This window comes from Syngnathus floridae, chromosome 1 (assembly GCF_059516105.1).
Source record: "Syngnathus floridae isolate MCC-2025c chromosome 1, RoL_Sflo_1.0, whole genome shotgun sequence".
Lineage (NCBI taxonomy): Eukaryota > Metazoa > Chordata > Actinopteri > Syngnathiformes > Syngnathidae > Syngnathus > Syngnathus floridae.
This window is the reverse complement of record NC_142413.1, coordinates 10798040-10817374: the sequence shown is the minus strand read 5'-3', so window position 1 is coordinate 10817374 and position 19335 is coordinate 10798040. Positions and strand designations below refer to the sequence as shown.

General features: G+C 41.1%; 3 protein-coding genes across 4 annotated transcripts; all 3 read right to left on the bottom strand.

Annotated features, from left to right (window-relative positions):
- Positions 1-879: 879 nt before the first annotated feature.
- Positions 880-7796, bottom strand: rnf103 (ring finger protein 103). Of its 2 annotated transcripts, none has more exons than XM_088365351.1 (7): positions 7132-7796; positions 6112-6260; positions 5791-5924; positions 4190-4612; positions 3960-4092; positions 2920-3006; positions 880-2061 (listed from the first exon to the last, which is right to left on the bottom strand). In XM_088365351.1, exons 1-7 carry the CDS (start codon positions 7355-7357, stop codon positions 1156-1158), a joined length of 2058 nt encoding a protein of 685 aa, XP_088221477.1. In that variant the 5' UTR covers positions 7358-7796; the 3' UTR covers positions 880-1155. The 2 variants fall into 2 exon arrangements, with proteins under 2 accessions (XP_088221477.1, XP_088221548.1); XM_088365422.1 differs by having other exon boundaries at positions 5791-5906; positions 7132-7795.
- Positions 7797-8067: 271 nt separating this feature from the next.
- Positions 8068-15442, bottom strand: abhd18 (abhydrolase domain containing 18). Its single transcript, XM_088365660.1, has 14 exons — positions 15361-15442; positions 14598-14706; positions 13560-13644; positions 13366-13466; positions 12691-12766; positions 12534-12618; positions 12239-12266; positions 11749-11887; positions 11166-11255; positions 10421-10522; positions 9772-10010; positions 9506-9642; positions 9188-9350; positions 8068-8936 (listed from the first exon to the last, which is right to left on the bottom strand). The coding sequence occupies exons 1-14, from the start codon at positions 15425-15427 to the stop codon at positions 8879-8881; spliced, it is 1479 nt and encodes a 492-aa protein (XP_088221786.1). The 5' UTR covers positions 15428-15442; the 3' UTR covers positions 8068-8878.
- An 874-nt stretch (positions 15443-16316) lies between these two features.
- Positions 16317-19113, bottom strand: igbp1 (immunoglobulin (CD79A) binding protein 1). Its single transcript, XM_088365542.1, has 3 exons — positions 18600-19113; positions 18041-18370; positions 16317-17701 (listed from the first exon to the last, which is right to left on the bottom strand). Exons 1-3 carry the CDS (start codon positions 19074-19076, stop codon positions 17429-17431), a joined length of 1080 nt encoding a protein of 359 aa, XP_088221668.1. The 5' UTR covers positions 19077-19113; the 3' UTR covers positions 16317-17428.
- Between the last annotated feature and the right edge of the window lie 222 nt (positions 19114-19335).

Genomic DNA, 19335 nt, shown 5'->3' with positions numbered 1-19335 from the left:
ATGTAAACATTCTTTTTTGTCTTTGAAGAGCTGATAAGGAAAACCATTGAACCCTTATTTACTGACAGATGAGCTGTTGGGTTTTAGTAGAACATACTTAGTAAATGTAGATCTTCAAATTGTAATGCTAGAAGAAGAAAAACACATTAAAATAATCTCTATTTGAGCAAAAATTAAAACTTGATGGCATGATGGATGGACGAATGGATGGAAATAAAAGTGTGTATATTTTTCCCTTTACAGCCAGCAGAGGGCGAGAAACCATCTGTGTTTATCAATGTAGTACAGATTTTTACAAGTAAAATAAGTAAATAAAATACTAACCGTAAGATTGTAACATTCAACGACGACCAAATTTTGCCCACTGGAAGAGACTGCCTGCCCATGTACCCACCACTATGGGTTTTACACCACCTTTAAGAACACAAGATTACATGTGAAAACAATCTTTCGTTTTAACACATTTGGTCATACTTTCTGGACTAATACAGTATAGGATAGCAGGAGACCTGTGAGTTTTTCATCCGCACACACAGCAGAAGAAGTAAATGTTTAGATGGATGGATGTATTGTTGCACTGGCTCTTATTTGAGTGTGACACTTGTTTATTTACATTGAGGTGCTCCACGTTGTTCAACAACCAACGTCCCCCATAAGTCTTTATTCAAATAAACATTAAACATAATTTCTGTTATTTGATGGCAAGCTTGGTCTAACGAGCTGTCGTGATTGTTCAATGTATTTATGTATATAATTCAAGCAAGTTAATTCAAGTACATAGCCTTGAGTACATCAACATACTGCATTGTTGACGTTAGTATGTTTAGGAATCCATGTATGCCCCAAATTTTGACACCCTAACTTTACAGAGACAGGTGGTGACTGGCCATTACAAATTTATTAGCTCTTGGCAGCATATTCAGCACAGAAATGGAAACAAGCAGATTGACTGTCGTGACAGTAACTTGGCTCACGCACGCACGCACGTACGCACGCACGCACACACACACACACAGTTAGCTTTGGCATCCCTTCCATGTCTAACCCTAACTCCAAGCAAGTTATGCAACACAATTCCTTCTTGCGCTAATGAAGCCAAAAATCATGATTAGAGAAGAGAAAGAGAAGACAGGAAAAAAGGAAGGCTCCTTTCCATTAAGTGTCCCAACTAGGACTACCGTGCACATGCGACGGGTGCTGCTGTTTCTTCTTGTAGCTGGGCCAGCGGCACACAGGGCAGCAGTGTCGCCCCGCATCTAACCACATCACAATGCAGTGCTGGTGGAAGGCGTGGCCACAGGGAAGACCCATTAGAAGTTCTTCACTCACAAAGTTCTCCAGGCAAACGACACACTCGGAGCACCGCAAAACGTCACGGGGCCACCCTGACCGGTCACAGCGCTCGTGCCGAGAAACTCTCTCAACTGATGGGGCATCCAAGTTGCCTTGGCAACAGCGGCGCATCGAGGCCTCAGCAGTACACGTGCACTCCACGTTACTGTCGAGACAGTGCGTGCTGCTATCCTGTGCGCTCTCCTGCTGTTGGCTGCTTGGTGGCGCACAGTCATTTGACCCACGGCTGTCCGTATCTGAGTAACAACAATCAGTCTCCTTTTCCGGCACGTCTGTGCAGCCACATCGGAACTTCCATGCGGGTAAAGCTTTAATGTAGTCCATGCTCACTAATGGGCGGAGCCAGAGGTCGGGGAAAGCCAAACGTTCAAAAAGGAAATTGGGGTCATCCTCCCAGTCTGATGGCACTTGTTGTAGCGATGCGATGGGGTGAAGCAGGTACGATGTGTACCACTCCCACAAACTGGCCAGCCACTCCAAGTTGGTGCTGCTGTCCTCCTGGCTTCTGATGCCACAGCGACGTTTTTTCTCAAAATAATCGACCAGCAGACCGTGGGCCAGGTAGGTAGATAGGAAAAGAGCCGGGTGAGACGAATAGAAGGTCCAGTCGGCTCTCACCACGCTTGCTAGAGTGGTTGTGTCAGCGTAGCGAAGCAACTTCAGACTGTAACCATACAGAGCGTCCAGGTAGGACAGTTGAAGGAGAGCCTTAGCAAAAAGAGGAAGGGATTAGTGACCAAGCTAAACTCTCCTCGGCACATCGAGGTATAAACTGGAAATATAATTAGGCATTGTGTACTGAAAAACTGCAATTTTGATGTGTATGAGGTCAATCATAATAATTAGAAGAAGAAAAACAACAACAACAAAACAGCTGTGGCCAAAAAAGATGGGACCCCAAAAAAGACTGAAAATAGATTGTTGTGGGCCACGGGCCAGCAAATAGGATAATGACCCAATTAATATATTTTTTTTAAAAAAGGACAGAGAGCAAAGTATGGTTCATCTGGAAGTGGCCTTTTATGGGCCCTGATTTAAATCTGACTAACCATCTTCCTGATTGATGTCACGAATGTTCACAGAACCAATATTGCATAAACAAGCAATGAAATAGTAGAGAGGATAGCATGGTTGCATCAGCTCACATTTGCACTACTTAGCAACCATTCGCACTACTATGCCTCATTCATGAACGAGAAAATGAGTTGGGCGTGCCAATGAACTGACAGAACACAAGCGAACCGAAATGTAAGAGGTGAACCAAACCGTTTTTCACAAGTCACTCCACTCCTGGTGTTTATGTGTGCATGTGACTGCCGACTTGTGACAGACAGGAAAAGGAAGAATTAGCGCAAATAAACGGTGATGACGTATGCAAACAAACACACATATAAATGACTATTTATTGACTCGGGAAAAGAACTTTCCTGTTCATTTTATTCATCAAACGAAAAGTCCATATGTTGATTTTCGTGACCTATGTGTGACTGTCATTGATTAATTAGAAGTGTGTTGCCAGGCTATGAATGCACAATGAATGTTTTTGCAGAATATACATTTTCCTACCAGAAATGGAAGCCAGGACACCAACAGGATGGAATTGTAGGTCCCAAGCGTTCGGATTAAAACAACAAACCGTTTCACTGTTGCTCCCTGCCGATAAAAAAATATATCACCGTTAATATACAGCTCAAACACAACGCGCATAGTCAAACAGTGTTGCAAATAAGGATAATGTATCATTTCCTCTCCCCAAATTTGAGTGACTATTCATTTCACTTGCGCAGCCTAAATGCCCAATAAACAAATTGCTTTTGTGCTCTCTGCTGACCATACATACGGTTGTATGATGTGTTAGAGTTTGCAGGGATGAGAATGGGAAATGTGAAAAAACACTGAAAAGTAGCTGGGGGTCTGGGGGGCCAAAAGGCGCACTGGATTATAAGGCACACCCTCATTGAATTTTTTATTTTATTTTTCATATATAGGGCACACTGGAGTAAAAGGCGCATAAAATAGAAGCAATACTGCAACAAACTGAGGTTGACTAGGGTATGCATCCACTAGCCAATAACCAATGAGCCCTCTGTAAACAATCACGTTTCTCAAACTATCTCCTATAAAATGATCGGAACTGACTAAAGTTCGATCCAACACATTGGTACTGCTTACCTATGTTTCCCTTCCATATCGATCCGTAAATTTACTCGAAACATTAACAGAGCAGCCTATTTTGACATGAAATAGCCTCGTGCGTAGAGCAGCTATCATTATAGCATTAGCCACCCGCAAACTACCATGAGCCTCAGCTCGCAGACTCCCATGAGCCTCAGCAAAGTGTCAACCAGGGGTCACCAGGTCGCCCGTGAGGACTGCATGAGTCCCTTCCATACACCCCCAATATATAAAAAAAAAAATTCTCAACGGATTTCACGAAAATGATACTTTCGACGGAAAAAAACATGGAAATCCGCGGATCCGCGGGAAATTCTCATCCCTGAGTTTGTGTGTAGGCCTTTGTAATTAATCTCTCACTTGATCTAGAGTAAATCATACATTCAATGAATAGTATTTAAATCACACTACTCAAGTGAAGCAAAGTTTACCTGTGTAATGAAGAGATCCATCCATGCCAAAAGGTTGATCAGGACAAGACTGAGTACAAAAAGGTCATTGACTTCAGGTTGGACTGATCGCAGGAAGGTGTCCATGGCCGCTACAGACAAAAATTCGCCAGTACTGCAGAGAACAGAACAAGCACAAAAAAACAAAAGCAAAAGAAATCCTTGTCAATATTCAACAATGACACAGGATCTGTTTCACACCGAAGGGTCACCTGTTGCCATAGTGATATATGCCCTCTGGCATCTTCAGGATGTAGGCGGGGCTCTGCGTTACGCCAATCTCTAATAGGCTGCTGTCATTGTCCCAGTGCCTTACATCCACAAAAATGAACTCAATCCTGCCGGTGAACTTAACAGAGAGCGAGGAGAAGAAAACAGGCGGCTGAGGCAGGGGAGCGAACAGAAACATCTTTAACGGGTGGAGCGGGTCGGGGCGCCACTCCTCCTGCAGCTTCTCCCAACGACACAATGTCTTGATGCGGTGAGACATCTGGGAGGTCATCCAACGGAAGATGTGTTCGGGTTCGATGCGACGGCCGTTGTATTCCTTCAGCATGACTTTGCCCTTCGATGCTGACGTCTGCGGGACTGACATGACCAGAGTGGAACGTTGCCAGCCGCGTTTCACACACGACCTTGTGGAGAGAATATTGTTACATACAGCGACTGCACTTTTCTACTTTGACCTTCAAATATGAGACAGGAAAGGTCCTTTTAAGATATTTGATCACAATTGACATAATTGTGGTTAAACTTTTTTTTCCTACAAGGCTAAAGGGAGTTGTCTAGTGCGACTTAACCCTTTTGGCCGCTGGATATTTCTGGATCAATCTTAATCTCCATCTCACTTTGTGGTTGATATAAAACGTGTTTTATAAATAAAATGAATTTGCATTCTTTTTATGACATGTTAAGCAATTAATATCAGGATTTATATCGTTATCGTGATGGAAATTGTTATGACTGTCGATCCTTGACTATGTTAGTGGCTTTGGTTAACACATGTTATAACACTATTAATATTCTATACAGTGTGACACGTCCCCGCTCCACTTGCACCCTGCTCACGAACTTTTAGCTACGTCCCCGGGCGCTAATCAGCGCTCGTCGCTTGCCTCCTCGTTACCCACTCATCAGGGTGTGTATTCAAACACCGCTCTCCTATCACTCCCTGTCAGTTCATCTGCGTTGCTACTCATTCCTCCTTGCTGGCTGTTTTCCAAAGTGATCTCCATTACCAACCCTGCCTGACCTGATTACGATTGATCCCAACCACTGCCTGGCCTAACCTCGATGGCCTGCCCTAACTGTGATTGATTTTGACTGCCGCCTGGGCTGACGATTGTACCTAACCTTTGCCACTCCCTGCCTAATCGGAGGACGCCTGTTCCCCCGCCCGGATGTTCTCCTGCCTGTCTGCCCATTTGCCTGCTGTCCTACATGTCTATCTGCCTGCCCGCTATCCTGCTTGCCTGCCGCCCTTCTGCCCCGTGAAACATCCAGCTGTGTCGTGGCACCTGTCATTGGTTGGCCCTGACGAATTGTACTTTCCTAAATAGTGCTAGATGTTTTGCAGACACACCCTTTCTTTGACACCTATTATTACACCATTTTATTACTATTATTACACCACCATTTACACCACTTATTACAAGCCATTACCGAATAAACTCCTGCAACCTCTACTCTGAATTGTTGTGTTTGAGTAACTTCAAGAATTTGTGAGATATGAGCAAGAATAAAGACATCAGAAACAATAAAATCAATTTTGCGCTTGACTTTTGCTCCCTTATTGTAATGGCGTCATTCCCACCTGTAGTCATGAGAGCAGTTGAATGTTCCAGTTCGGATTCCAAACTGGGAAACTTTCTGTACCATCTTCCGCCAGTTGGACTTACTGAGCAGAGCGTCTCTGTCCTGCGCAATGACCTGCATAGACACCAAGATCTCCATCGGTAACAAAAATAAACAAAATAATGAAAATTTAAATGGAATATATTTTCTTTACAAAAATAAATGAATAAATAATGTTTTAAAAAAATAAAATAATGAATACTAAAACTAATAAAATCTAAACAAAATGCATATATATTATGTGGTGAAATCATTTCATAGTGCCAAGAAATGAGATTACCTGAACCAACCAGATGCCATCTTTAGTGTCCTCCACCAACTCATAGAAGTGCATCTCTCCACTAAAATGTGTGCTGCTGGCATCACCTGCCTCAGTTTGCTCATTCTCCTTCTTTATGGCTGAATATAACTCCCCGTGTGTCAGCTCGCCTGTGGTTTTGAGAAAAACATATTTGTTTGTTTACACAGACAGAAAAAAAAAAAAAAACCCACAACTCTTGGCATAAGATTTTGCATGGGCGTGCTGGAGCCTATTCCAGCAATCATCGGGCAGTAGGCGGGGGACACCCTGAACCGGTTGCCAGCTGATCGCAGGGCACATAGAGACCAACAACCATCCGCACTCGCACTCACACCTACAGGCAAGTTGGAGTGCTAAATCAGGCTGCCATGCATGTTTTTGGGACGTGGGAGGAAACCGGAGTGCCCGGAGGAAACCAACGCGGGCACGGGGAGAACATGCAAACTCCACCCAGGGAGGGTCGGAGGACTTTGAAACATATCTTATGTCAATGTTTTAAAAAAAACATAGGGTAAAATTCAGCTTTTCTGCTCATTTTAAAAGAGCTAATATTTGTTGAATTAAAAGGCAGGCCAATTAGTCGTTGAGACTACAAGTGCATCAAGGCAACAAGGAAGTCTGAATTTTCTCCTATTGATACAGGTTGTCTTTTGAGGTTATATTTCCTTTAAAATTTCTTAGTATTATACTGTACTGTATAGTCTGCTGAAGTTAAATTTCTGGTTCTGTGATTATCTTTGCTTCTCCATCAATTTTTACAAGTTTTAATGGTGGGCTCTGCATTTTTTTTGCCGCACTTGTGTCGCATTTTGAAGCTTCAAATCTGTAAAATCATTTTGTCTGGCTACACTGTAACATTGGATGGTGGCTTTTATTTTTTTTGCATTAAAGCAAATATTGTAGGTTACACTGTAATTAGTTGACCGAAACAGACTCAGGAAGGTGTCGGTAAACAACCGATTGACAAGAGGAGCACAATGCAGGTATAAGCACGTCTACCTGATTTCTCCACCAGCTGGCTGACATCTTTCTTCTCAGCCAATCCAGAGTACCCCAGCCCACGACACTCCAGAATGGTCTTCAGCTTCTTATAACTGAGCGAAACTGGGTCGACCAGTTGTGTCGCGAACACACCAGTCTCATACCAAACTACAGCCTCGAATATCCGAGCTAACGTAAACAAAATGATGAAATACAGGAGCAAAAAGAACAACTTGAGCCACATCGTACAGTTGGACGACGGCGCCGAGTGCGAGAGAATTCCTCTGTCAGCCTGCGCGGATTCCAGACATGGGCCTCCGAAGTCTTCTTTGACTGGCCGATAAGATGTTCTCAAAATAAAATCAATGGGTTCGCGTCAAGAACGTACATGTTTGGTCGGGGGAGGCTATCCCTGGCCAACAAGAAGCCTGTCCGCCGTCAACAGCTAGCCTATTAGCTTAGCATCCATCCCAGGTGATCGTGAGGCCCTAATGACGTAACAACCAAATCAAACAGTTTTTCTTGCGTCGTGCCAGCAGTAAGGTGTCCAAATGCAGAAATTGACCCTCGACAGCAACGCAAGTTTCAAGCCTCATATGTTCTCAGCACACGACAAATAAAATACAATAACACATGGAATTGCTCAGATCAGCTGACATTAAAGAGTGACGTCATTTCCGTCCACACTATCGCATAAAGGCGGTCCAAAAATGATCTATAATTTTATTTTATGATAGACTCTGGCAAAATGCAGCGCCGCGGAATGTTTTTCAAGAGACTGGCTATGCTAAGATAGTAAAAATATAATCCCTTGTTTTGTACACAGATGTAGAAATGGACCATTTGTTAGTTTTTGGTTAGAACATTTAATAATCACAAAACAAATTGAACTAAATTTTTCTTCTGAAAATGAATGACTGAATGAAATTGATTGTTCCGTTAAGTCTCAAAGGCTTATAAACAAAAATATTTTGTTATTTATTTTAAGTCTGTCAATATTTATTTAAATTGACCATAAAAATGACTTTGATCCTCACAAGGGTCGCTGATGTGCTGGAGCCTATACCAGCTGTCTTCAAGCGATAGGTACACCCAAGCTGTTTAAAAGCCAGACTGATAGAAATGTCTTCAAATATTTGGGAAAAGTCTAAGTGAAAAAGAAAGCAAAGCATTTCATGGAATCAACAATACCAAAACAAAATACACACTGTACATTTGGGGAATTCCATATGTATTATAACTTTAAACGACCAATATTTCTGTTTCTGTAGGTTACCTTTGTTCATGAAGTGTGACTTGATGTGCGGCTTACTTTTAACATATTGGGACTGACGTGTAAATATAGACCATGTGGGTAGCAGCCTTGTAAATAGGTGTGATTACAAATGGGGTACAAAACAAAAAGAAAGTGTACAACAACAACAAAAAACCATCCTCATCAGATGCTCTATTGGGTTACACATAAACAACACTGTAATTAAAAAGAAACATAATTCAGTAAGTCATATTCAGTCTAAAATGCTTTAAAAGATCCACATAGGCAAATTATTTCACTTGGCAAAATGTGTGTTTTAGGGAAGCCACATATAGCCACAATCACTTGACAAATCAAAAAGCAAGGCTGAGGGAGAAGTTGCAAGTGGACGGTTTGGAAGAACTGTATTGTGTACTGTACAAAAGGGGGAAAAGAAATTCACACAAACGCACACACCCAGCACAGTGCAAGTTACTGTTACAGGGCTAAGGGCCTTTAGGGTTTCCATGGCTACACAAGGTGGGGATACTTCAGGCAGAATCTGTTGAACGCATCATAGATGGCCTGTCTAAAAGCAAAAAGAGTAATCCATTAGAATATTAAAAAAAACACACAAACAAGTAGTGACTTTTTGTCGTAAGAGCAGCGTCAAAACTTTGGAACGTACGCTCTCGTCTATGCTAAGAGAAGTAGCCACAATTATAGTAGATTTTATTTGACAACACTTCTTTGAACATCAAATGAAAAAGACTACTGTAGTAACATGCGACGGAGCGTTTCATCCTATGATTGTAAGTTTATCAAAGTAGTGGGTGGTACCTGAAGACGTTCTGTTTAAAAAGATAAGCACTGATATGTCCTCCATTCAGATAACGAACTTCACATCCAGGCCAGATCTCCTGCAGACTGAGGACCCCTGTCCGAGGGATATAGGCGTCCTCTTTGGCCTGTACCACGATGATAAGACTGGTGTCAACGGGGACTAGAGGGGACAGAAAAAGAAGGATAATTTTTCAGTTGGGACAAGAGAATTAAATGTTTGCCCAAATGAGTATGTATTGCGGGCACTCATCAGGTAACAAAGTGAAAAGAAAGCATGAGATTTCTGCATATGACTGCATGTACGTCAGCACTAACCGGAGAAGTTGGCCATGTGTGTACACTCGTCCATCACTCCCTTCATGAAGCTTATCGACTCGCTGTGTAATGATGGCCGACCAATTGGGGCTGAATCCGCCTTGTTCCCAATCAGTGATTTGTTTGCTTGGAAGCCACTTTAAAAACAGTAACGACGACTTATGAGCTTCTACTAAGAAAAGATATATATCCCAAAAGTACAACTTGCAATGTATCATAAGTGCATCTGAATACAGAAGGACAAAAGTCACTTTGGCAACAAATACCTTGGTAAAGGGTGTAAACTTGTCTTGGTGTTGTCCACTGATAATAATGTGTCTAAAGGGTCCCCAGCAACTCTGTCTCTGATCCACAGGCCAGGCCCAATTCCTGCCTTTGCCCCTACGCTGGAGTAGCAGCCCACTGACAAGTTGTCCTCTCTAGGCTGGTCTAGTACGTGCTCTAAAGAATTCACTCTACCCGAAGAGTGTTTGGCAAGCTTTTGAGCCACCTTGAAGGAGTCAGCCTAACAAAGGAAACACACCGGATTAGCTTGTTCTATGATGATGTTCAGTTCATGTTAGTCCAAAATATGAACAAGTTCATGAACCTTCCTTCATTGAACGCATTAAGGTACAACACTGCCGGTTAAATATGGCCTGGATCTCCACTCTCCACACACGCGGGGCGGGGCGTTGCGGTTGAGTTGCGCATGCACGTCTCAGAACGGAAACATCAAACAAAAAATCGTTCGTCCTCGATTATATCAATTTTGAGATCTTCTGGTGCCAAAATCGTGATTATGATTAAAATTTGATTAATTGAGCAGCCCTAAAATACATATAGGGACACATGAAGCAATCTTTGGTTAAAATTTGCCGTTGACCAGTGTACTTGTTGGTTGTTGTATGCAAGGAAAAAAAACTGTCAACAAACCCCACAATACTCCAACAGCTTAATGATCTCTTCTTCATACACTGAATTGATGGCATATTGCTTCTCCAGCTCCGACCAATTCACTGCTTTACTTAGCACACCCTATACAGACATGAAAAACACAAAAAGGAAGAAACAGAAATTCAAGACTTAACTGTTTCTTCAAATGTATTTGCAAGAAGATGAGTGTCTTCTGAGTTAGGGTTGGGGAATTAGTGCATCTTGTCAACTTGCAGGGAGGAAAATAATGCAGTCGATCGGACACAGGCTGGTGAACATGAAAATCGTCATGGGATCATTATCTTTATCACAGAATTGTGTGAGTTTGTTAATGAATTTCAACTCCAAAATTACTAATGTTAAAGAAGAAGTCAATCCCAAAAATACTTTACAATAATATGTTGTATGTGCCCCTACAAGTCTAAACATGGCATTCTGATTAATATTACATTTGTGGAATATGTTTTAAACAGCAAAATTCAACCGTTTCTGTCCCTCTCTAGAGACGGCCATTTTGCCACCTGCTGTTGATTGAAAGGAGTTGCCAGGTCTCAGGTCACATCAATCACAAATCAGCTTCAGAAACCCGGTGAGCCGTCGACAGCAAGTGGGAAAATGGCCCCCCCCTGAGATGGATAACAACAAGTGGATTTTGCCCATTTACTTTGTATTCCATAGATCAAAATTTTGGGAGTGATTTCCCCTTTGACGTCTCCAATTTAGCTAGTAAGACTGTGTGGATTACCGTGGTGAAGACACTTGAGGCAGTGGACCATGACAGACAGGGAATCAGAGGGATAGGCTTCGGCCAATTAGTCACTGCTAAGGACGACATCTAGACACAAACAAAATATCATATTACTGTCATCATCTGTGTGTACTACCTGGCAATCTAGCATGTGCCATTAGACAAGGGGGGAAACACATAAGTGGAAAAATCTTCATACTTCACTTTGTCATCGCACCTTAGTTAGTCGACAAGCAGTTTAATGTTTGCCTCATTTCAATTGCCCCTCTTCTTACATTGACATGCCAGTCGCTATAGAAAACATTAAATCCTGCCGGACTTATTCATCTAAACTTTATGTTCCCAAGCAAACTGAAGCTTTGCTTTACCACTCAATAGCCTTGTTGTTTTTATATTAGCTGCTACACAATTTGTCAGTCACAATCCTACTTTCCATTGGTGTTACTAGAAATGCTTGAACCATTGAACATAGCATGAGGTTTTTTTCTAAACGTTTCATTTTACCAAACTGTCAGGTAAACAAAGGAAGATGACCTTCAGTGATTCTCATGACACAATGGGAGATGATTATGTCACTTACGTATCCTCCCATGGAAATACCGGTCATTCCAACAGGTGAGTAGCCCTCACTCTCAAGCCAATGGAGAAGCACAGAAGACTCCAAAATCAGAGCTCCACCCATCACAAACAGGTCTGACACATTCTTTAGGCAGGACCGCCTAAAAAAGAGAAAATCACACATGACTCTCTATTTGCAGAAATTGCCATTAGATTCAGCCACAATCCAAACACAAGAATGTGTGCTCATGTATACCTCATTCTAAAAGGCATATGAATTATCCCTATACTGCAGTGTTAATCGGTTGAATGGTATTTCATGGTCATTCTTAATTTATTCTCGTCAAAACTCTCTCGGAGAGTGCTTTTATGGGTTCTCCATGTGTTTTAGCTTCCTCTTAAAGTAAAAACACAACAACATTGGTCCATTGAATATTAAGCTTTCCAGACTGTAGATGGGAATGAGTATGGAAAGGTTGTCTGTTTCAGTGAGTAAAAAAGTTCAAACTTACAACTGGTCTTTGGGTTTTCGATAGCCATGTGAAACTGAGAGTTAAGAGAGAACATTTTGGAAATCGAAAGATGGGTAAAAGTCCAGCACACAGGATTCAGTCAGAGGGCAACCCACTCAATTTAAAAAATCAATCAATGATAAACTGCATAAAAATAGGGCAGCTCTTGTGAAAAAACATGAACTGTAGTAGAGATCAGGCAGACATCTCAATAATAACAAAAGCTTGGGAACTGCAAGTTATGTTAACATGTTGCATAAAACATTGTTAGTGTGCAAAAGCAGCAGAAGGATATAATAAGGGTTCTCCAAAAGTAGAGAAGCCATCCCTGCTTCTTTGACCATAGGCCTGGCCATCAGGGTCCTTCTGCGCCAGAAAAACTACAACGACAACATCGGGTTAAAATGACATGTACAAGTGGGTTAAAAACTTTGGTGAGGAAAACAACTTACATGATCCCCAGTCCCAGCTAAGTGAATGCATACTGGTCTGTTGCTCTGCCATCTTTTAGGCACGATAAACTGGAACCTGAAAATATTCATGTGTCAATTAAATTAGGGACATTAGAAACGTGTTCATTTTATCTTCTTAGCCAACTTGCTGCTCATTTTACATAATTTATGACACACGCACGCACACACACTAAAAAGGAAGTCTATTTGCACTTGTACCCGAATAAAGATGAATCATATTACAAAATTATTCTTTTTCATATATAGAAATCGTGAATACATTCACACACATAACTAATAGCAATATTGTTTTAATTATTTGACTGATTAATCGACCTAACACAGAGCTCAGTATTTCTCCATGACATAGACACAAAACATTCAGGTGATAACAGATGTTTACCTTTCAAAGACATGATTTTCCTCCCCTCCCCTCCCCTCCCCTTGTATTGTATTGTACTGTATTGTATTGGCTGCTCTGTAACAAAAAGTGACTAAGTATGAATGTTATTATTTCTCAATGCTGAACGGTTTTAAAATCTGTGCACAACTTTTAGTTTGAATCACTTGACTAGATTAAATTGTGCACATGCATGTATACAAATGTCATGTCAGCTCCTGTTGTGATGTATCAATGTCATGTCAGCTCTTGTTGGGATGTATCAGGTTTGTTACCTTGCTTTCACAGCCTCTGTTGGCAGGATTCCAGGTACTAAGTGCTCCAAAGGTGAAATGAAGACACCATCATGGATGTAACAATCAGCATGTGCCTCTGTCTGTGCAAAAAATGCCAAGAACACACCTCTAGATATATATTTAAAAAAAAAAAAAAAAAAACACCACACTTGTAAAGAGAGAAGCTCCACTACCTTGTAAATTGAAACCGGATAGTCCTTGGGCACCAGAGACTTACAACTCTCTCTGTCTGCAATGACCTTACGGAACTCAAAAATTCTGTAGAGCACAGCCCCACAAGTTGAACATCAGTACAAATCTATTTGCTCCATTTCTGATTATCACAACAACTCAGAGAACGAATGCAGTACCATGGTTTATTCTCATTATCAAATCTTTTTACAAACATTCGTATATTAAAAACATATTTTTGGGATGTGGGAGGAAACCGGAGTGCCCGGAGGAAACCCACGCGGGCTCAGGGAGAACATGCAAACTCCACACAGGGAGGGACGGAGGTGTAATCGAACCGGCACCCTCCTAACTGTGAGGCGGACGTGCTACCCAGTGCCCCATCGAGCCGCCCTGCCTTGATTCAAACTATGCGAATTATGACCTGGGTGAGAGAGGATATGCTGGCACTGAGAAAACCAAACCAAAGTAAAACAATATTTTAGCAAGCATATTATTATTTATTTAAGTGATGGTAATTTACCGTATTGGCCCGAATATAAGACGACCCTAATTATAAGATGACCGCCTCTTTTTCAAGACTCAAGTTTGAAAAAAGACTTTTTGACTCAAGTTTGAAAAAAAAAAAACTTTCTGAACACCAAATTTAATTTTTATACAGAAAATAATTACAGTACATCTGGAACAAATTATTATAACAATATATTCGAGAGAAAAAGCATGTTATTTTGCCTCATTCGAATCATGCTATAACTGTCTATCACATCTTAATATCTGAACATTTAAATATGTAAACTAAAGTGCAATCACATTTGTAAATGAATGGCTTCTGGTTTTTGAAATGTAAATAAACCAATCGACTGTGATAATACGACAAAATTGCAACAACTGCATTAACCATCAAAGTGAAGTCTAACTGGTGATACATCGGCTCTCTTACATTAAAAGTAGGGTTTGAGATGGTATATAGGTAGTATGTGAATAGAGGCGGTCAAGAATGGCACACAACCAAAAGAATCTTGGCATAATTTCCTCATTACCTCTTGAGATCTTCAGGCTTTCCCCACCCCCCAATGAAGAGTTTGCTGAGGAGTAGCCTTCTGTAAAATACATCCAGTCGACTCACACCCATGGACCAGCAACAGGCATCTGAACAGAAAGAAACGTGAAAATGTAACATAAAATCAAGTGTTAAAGTATTGCAATTCTCAACAACTTGTTAGCCAAGCCGAAAAATAGTCAGTAATCACACAAACTGCAAGAGCAAGTAGCCAAATTTAACATTGTCACGCACAAGGTCAGTTGAAATAACTTAGGTGACCTTTAATCTGAATTCGCAATGAGCCTAACTACCGTAACTATGCAATTATAAGCGAGACAACAGTATACACAGCTCGTCTGCTCAGAGCGCGAGATGGTAAAACACCGGAACGATGAACAAAGAATACGAACATGCCAAAATGCTTCAAGAAAATTTTAAATTAACGCGTATAGTTAATGGGTATGATTTACAGACAGATACATACGCAACACTACAACACAAGTTCCTGCTCTGAATGCAAGTCAATATCTTTTACTCTTAGGTCCCTCCGCTTCCGGTTGAACGAACAACGTTCAAACATTATTTCCACGTAGAGTGAAACTATCTTCGTTATCCAACGTTCATTTTAAGCTAAAAGTAGCTTAGCGTTGCTCTCGCTAAGGTTTTCAGTACCCCGAGTGTGGGTTGAGTAAGTAATATGTCAAGTAAAGTAAACCTGAAGATATGTTTCTATTAGAAAGTAATAATTAACATTACCTCACTTTGTGTACAAAGGTGGTTGTCTTGCAGCGAATTTATTGATAGAACAGATTCACAGTCAGCAACCATCCAGACTAGATAGGATGTCATGTCCATTCACATAGGTACGAGGTTTGATTCTGAATTGTAAGTCAACGTGACCGCCATGTTGGATGTGGCACGGTGCAGGCATAATTTCTAGTAATGCATCATGAACTTGTATTGTCGACAAAAAATTCTACTTGTCAGCACTTTGCGTTTCATTAATATCATAGTAGCGAGCAGTCTGGGCATCCTAGTAAAATCCAAAATCATCGTATTCAAAATCATACGGTCTTGTTCGTACTTACCTGTTCCCAAATAGTATATGAATTTGCGTGTGCCACGGGGATCGGTGAACGAAAGGCATTAACATAATTGCACTTTGTTGACTATCTTTTAACGAAGTTCATCGTCTGCTGACACCTTCAATATGGTGGACTTGTTGACGTATCAGAGTAACGGAGCCAAAATAGCTATGGTCACACAGTTGGATGACTTAGTATTTGTCACAGTTCTGTGTATTGCGGTAGCTAATGTTACATTACTGCCATCTTCTGGGCAACTCGGAAATTGGCAGCTTGCAAGCCGTAGTGGTCCTATGACGTCATAGTAACACAAAAATGCACGCAGGTCGGAACACACTGTCGTACCCGCCCTAGTAATAAAGCCAAAATTATAGTAAATACTCGTATGAAATTCATTCATTGACACAAACGCAAAACAAGTGTGCAAAGGCAAGTTCGATCGTCAGTAACCAAGCGTTTCTTCATGTGCTGTTCAAACTAACGAAATAAAAGCAAAGCTCATTGGGAGAAATTCACTGCAAAATGTAACTCACAATATTGAGGTCCTAAACAATAAAGTTGGTTCTTTGAGAGGCTTTATTACACCATAAAGGGATTATAGCCTAAAACATGCATTTAATGACAATGTTTTTTTTTTGGGGGGGGGGGGGGGGGGGTCAGTAACAGTGGCAATCAATGTAAGATGGCTGCTTAAGCTACGAGGGGCCTATTGGCAATTTGCTTGCCCAATAATACAAACATCTGTACTGAAGACACTAATGATTGTTGGGTTGGTATGCATTTCATACTGCGCTTGCATGAAAGGTATATTCCACAGGCTGTACTCTGTAGTCAGCTTCATAGCTATTTGTCAAGATAAAATGTTTGAGCCACATTTTCACAATTATCTACAGTGGTCACTGAAATGCACGACCGTGAGTTGATATTTGTGTGACAGAAAACCAACTTATTGGAATTCAAATTATACTTAAGTTGCCTTCACTTCTGAACATATAGAATATTTGGTGTCATTCATACACCATTAACAAGTTGTTACATTATTTCTTTGAACATTTATTGTCAAATTGGATTGTTAAATAGACTGATGTAATGTGTTAATCTTTCATATGACTTCAGTTAAGAAGATCACATTTTTTGCACATGTCTGACGATAGTAGCGTTGCACACAAGAGCTGTGAAGCAATTCGGGTACATGATACACTGACTTGACTTTCTGCTCATTTCATTGCATTTTACAAATTTGGACATACATAAGCCAAAGATACAGTGAATGACACAAATCAAAACAAAAGCATTTTTATAAATGTTTGACAGATTCTTCTAACATGATTCAAATTGCCAAGTGAGGCACTTGGAGGTATTCTGGAGTTTTCACCCACTTAATCTTAATGTTGTGAGAAAATGTTATGTAACAGCTGACTTTCTGCATTTCACTGAGGTGGTTGGTTTTTGTAGCAGTACTAATAAATGCATTTAAGCTGGATACCACCCTATCAAAAAAAAAAAAAAACAACTGAAAAAAGTTAAGGACATACCAAAAATTTAACATAAGTAATTTAAAGAAGACTAAAAACAGAAATTGCAACATGAATAAATCAGCGTCACATCTATAAATCATCAAATTAAACAAACAAGGTGCACAATATGTTTTGGTGATCTATAAATAGCAACAGTTCTTTTTCTGAAAGTTTCTGAAGCATGTCCACAGAACAAGGCATGTTTAGGTAATTGGTGTTGGGACCAGTTAGCCCATGTTTTGGCGGTTGCCATAACCTCTGCGATGATCGTCTTTCCACTCATCCCACTTCCTGGCTTTCATCAAAGACTCATCATCATCATTTTCTGTCTGTTTCTCTTTTTCTTCTTCTTCACGCTCTTTTGCATCAGTGTCGTCCTCCGCCGCACCCCTTCTGGGAACTCCCTGATCAGGCAGCACTCCGTGTTTCTTGTGCTGATCATACCAGTCATCCACTGTCATTGTGGGAAGGCTGGGGTAGCCAGCTCCAAACACCTGAGCCTGGGGAATAAACAAATATTATGAGACGCTATTAAATCAGCAATAAGTTATTCTTTTATCACCCGCATCAAAACATATGCGGTTAAAGTTAAAAAACTTAAAGTCCCAATGATCATCACACACATACATCTGGGTGTGGTGAAATTTGTCCTTTGCATTTCACCCATCCCTGTGTGATTTTGATCCATCCCCTGGGGGAGCAGTGAGCAGCAGCGGTGCAGCGCCCGGGAATCATTTGGTGATCTAACACCCCAATTTTAACCCTTAATGCTGAGTGCCAAGCAGGGAGGCAATGGGTCCCATTTTTATAGTCTTTGGCTAACCCTAACCCAAACTAACCTGCATAGCATCCTTTGTGAGAATAAATGGTTTCATCGGAGGCCTGCTCAGTCTGGCAGGCTGTGCAGCACCAAGCTGCATCTGATCCATACTCTTCAATATTTCCATCTCCTGGTCTATGCTCTGTACTTCATCCAGGCACAGAATCACCCATTTCCGGACATTCAGCAAGTAAAAATCTCTGCTTGTTTCATCGTCGGCCTGTCCACTCTCCACGGATCTTCGCACGTCTAACAGTCTGGCCTCCAGCTCCTTCTTCTGACTGTATCGCTCAATTTTGGCTTGTCTTTGTGCGGCCATGGCAACCAAGTTGGATGTGCTGGGCATAGGCTGGGAAAATACGTTGCATAGTTTAAAATACAGTTGATACAAATATTGATGAATATCTGCGTTACTAATTCATAATAAAAAGATAAAAATAAAAATACACATATTATAGTTCATTGTTGGAAACTGGACCGTTACTAATCAACTAGATTGAAACGTGGCTTGACAGAACACAGTGATGAATGTAAATTTCAATATATACGTTGTCACAGACATTTATTTAGCCACTTACTGTGCAGGCAGAGGGAGCGTTCTTTGCTGCTTCGTCCGAAATTGGGCTTTCATTCACGGACTCCGGTAGATGAAACTGTGATATGTTATAGTCTTTACATCTCTTCAGAAAATCCATAAAGTAAGCCCGGGCTGTTTGGACAATTTCCAATCGTTTGTCTCGACCTGTCAGCTTCATGGTCAGGGCGCCTAGTAGAGCGGGGCTCAGCAAATATTTGAGGTCCGCTGTGGCAATCTCCTCCAACTCTTCATTGGGACTGAACAAGTCCAGCTGAGAAGCCATTCGGGATGTTTCTTCTAACAAACCTATGGCACGTTTAACTCGCACCTGAACACTGTTAGAAGCAAGGGGATCATTTGTGTTGTCTACCTCATCAAAAATCTTCCACCCACGGTCAAATAAATCCGATAATTTGGGAGCTTCGGAGCCTGAATGCGAATCGTGTCTTTCACTACCGCTCCTTTCGCATTCCGCCATGTTGCTACTATTTCCGGGATGTGTCTTCTTTGTGCTAATGAATGCGGGGATTGAAAAAATATTACTGCCACCTATTGGTTAAAAACAGTGCTTCACAATCATTTCCTGTGATGCCTCCCCCTAGGTAGAAGAAAATATTTCGTGCCCCCCCATGTTATTAACATTAAAGAAAAGAAAAAATAAATGAAAAAGAAAGATCAACTTACAATAAAGAATAACTTTATTAATAACATTGTTTTTTAGTCTGAAACAGAACAGA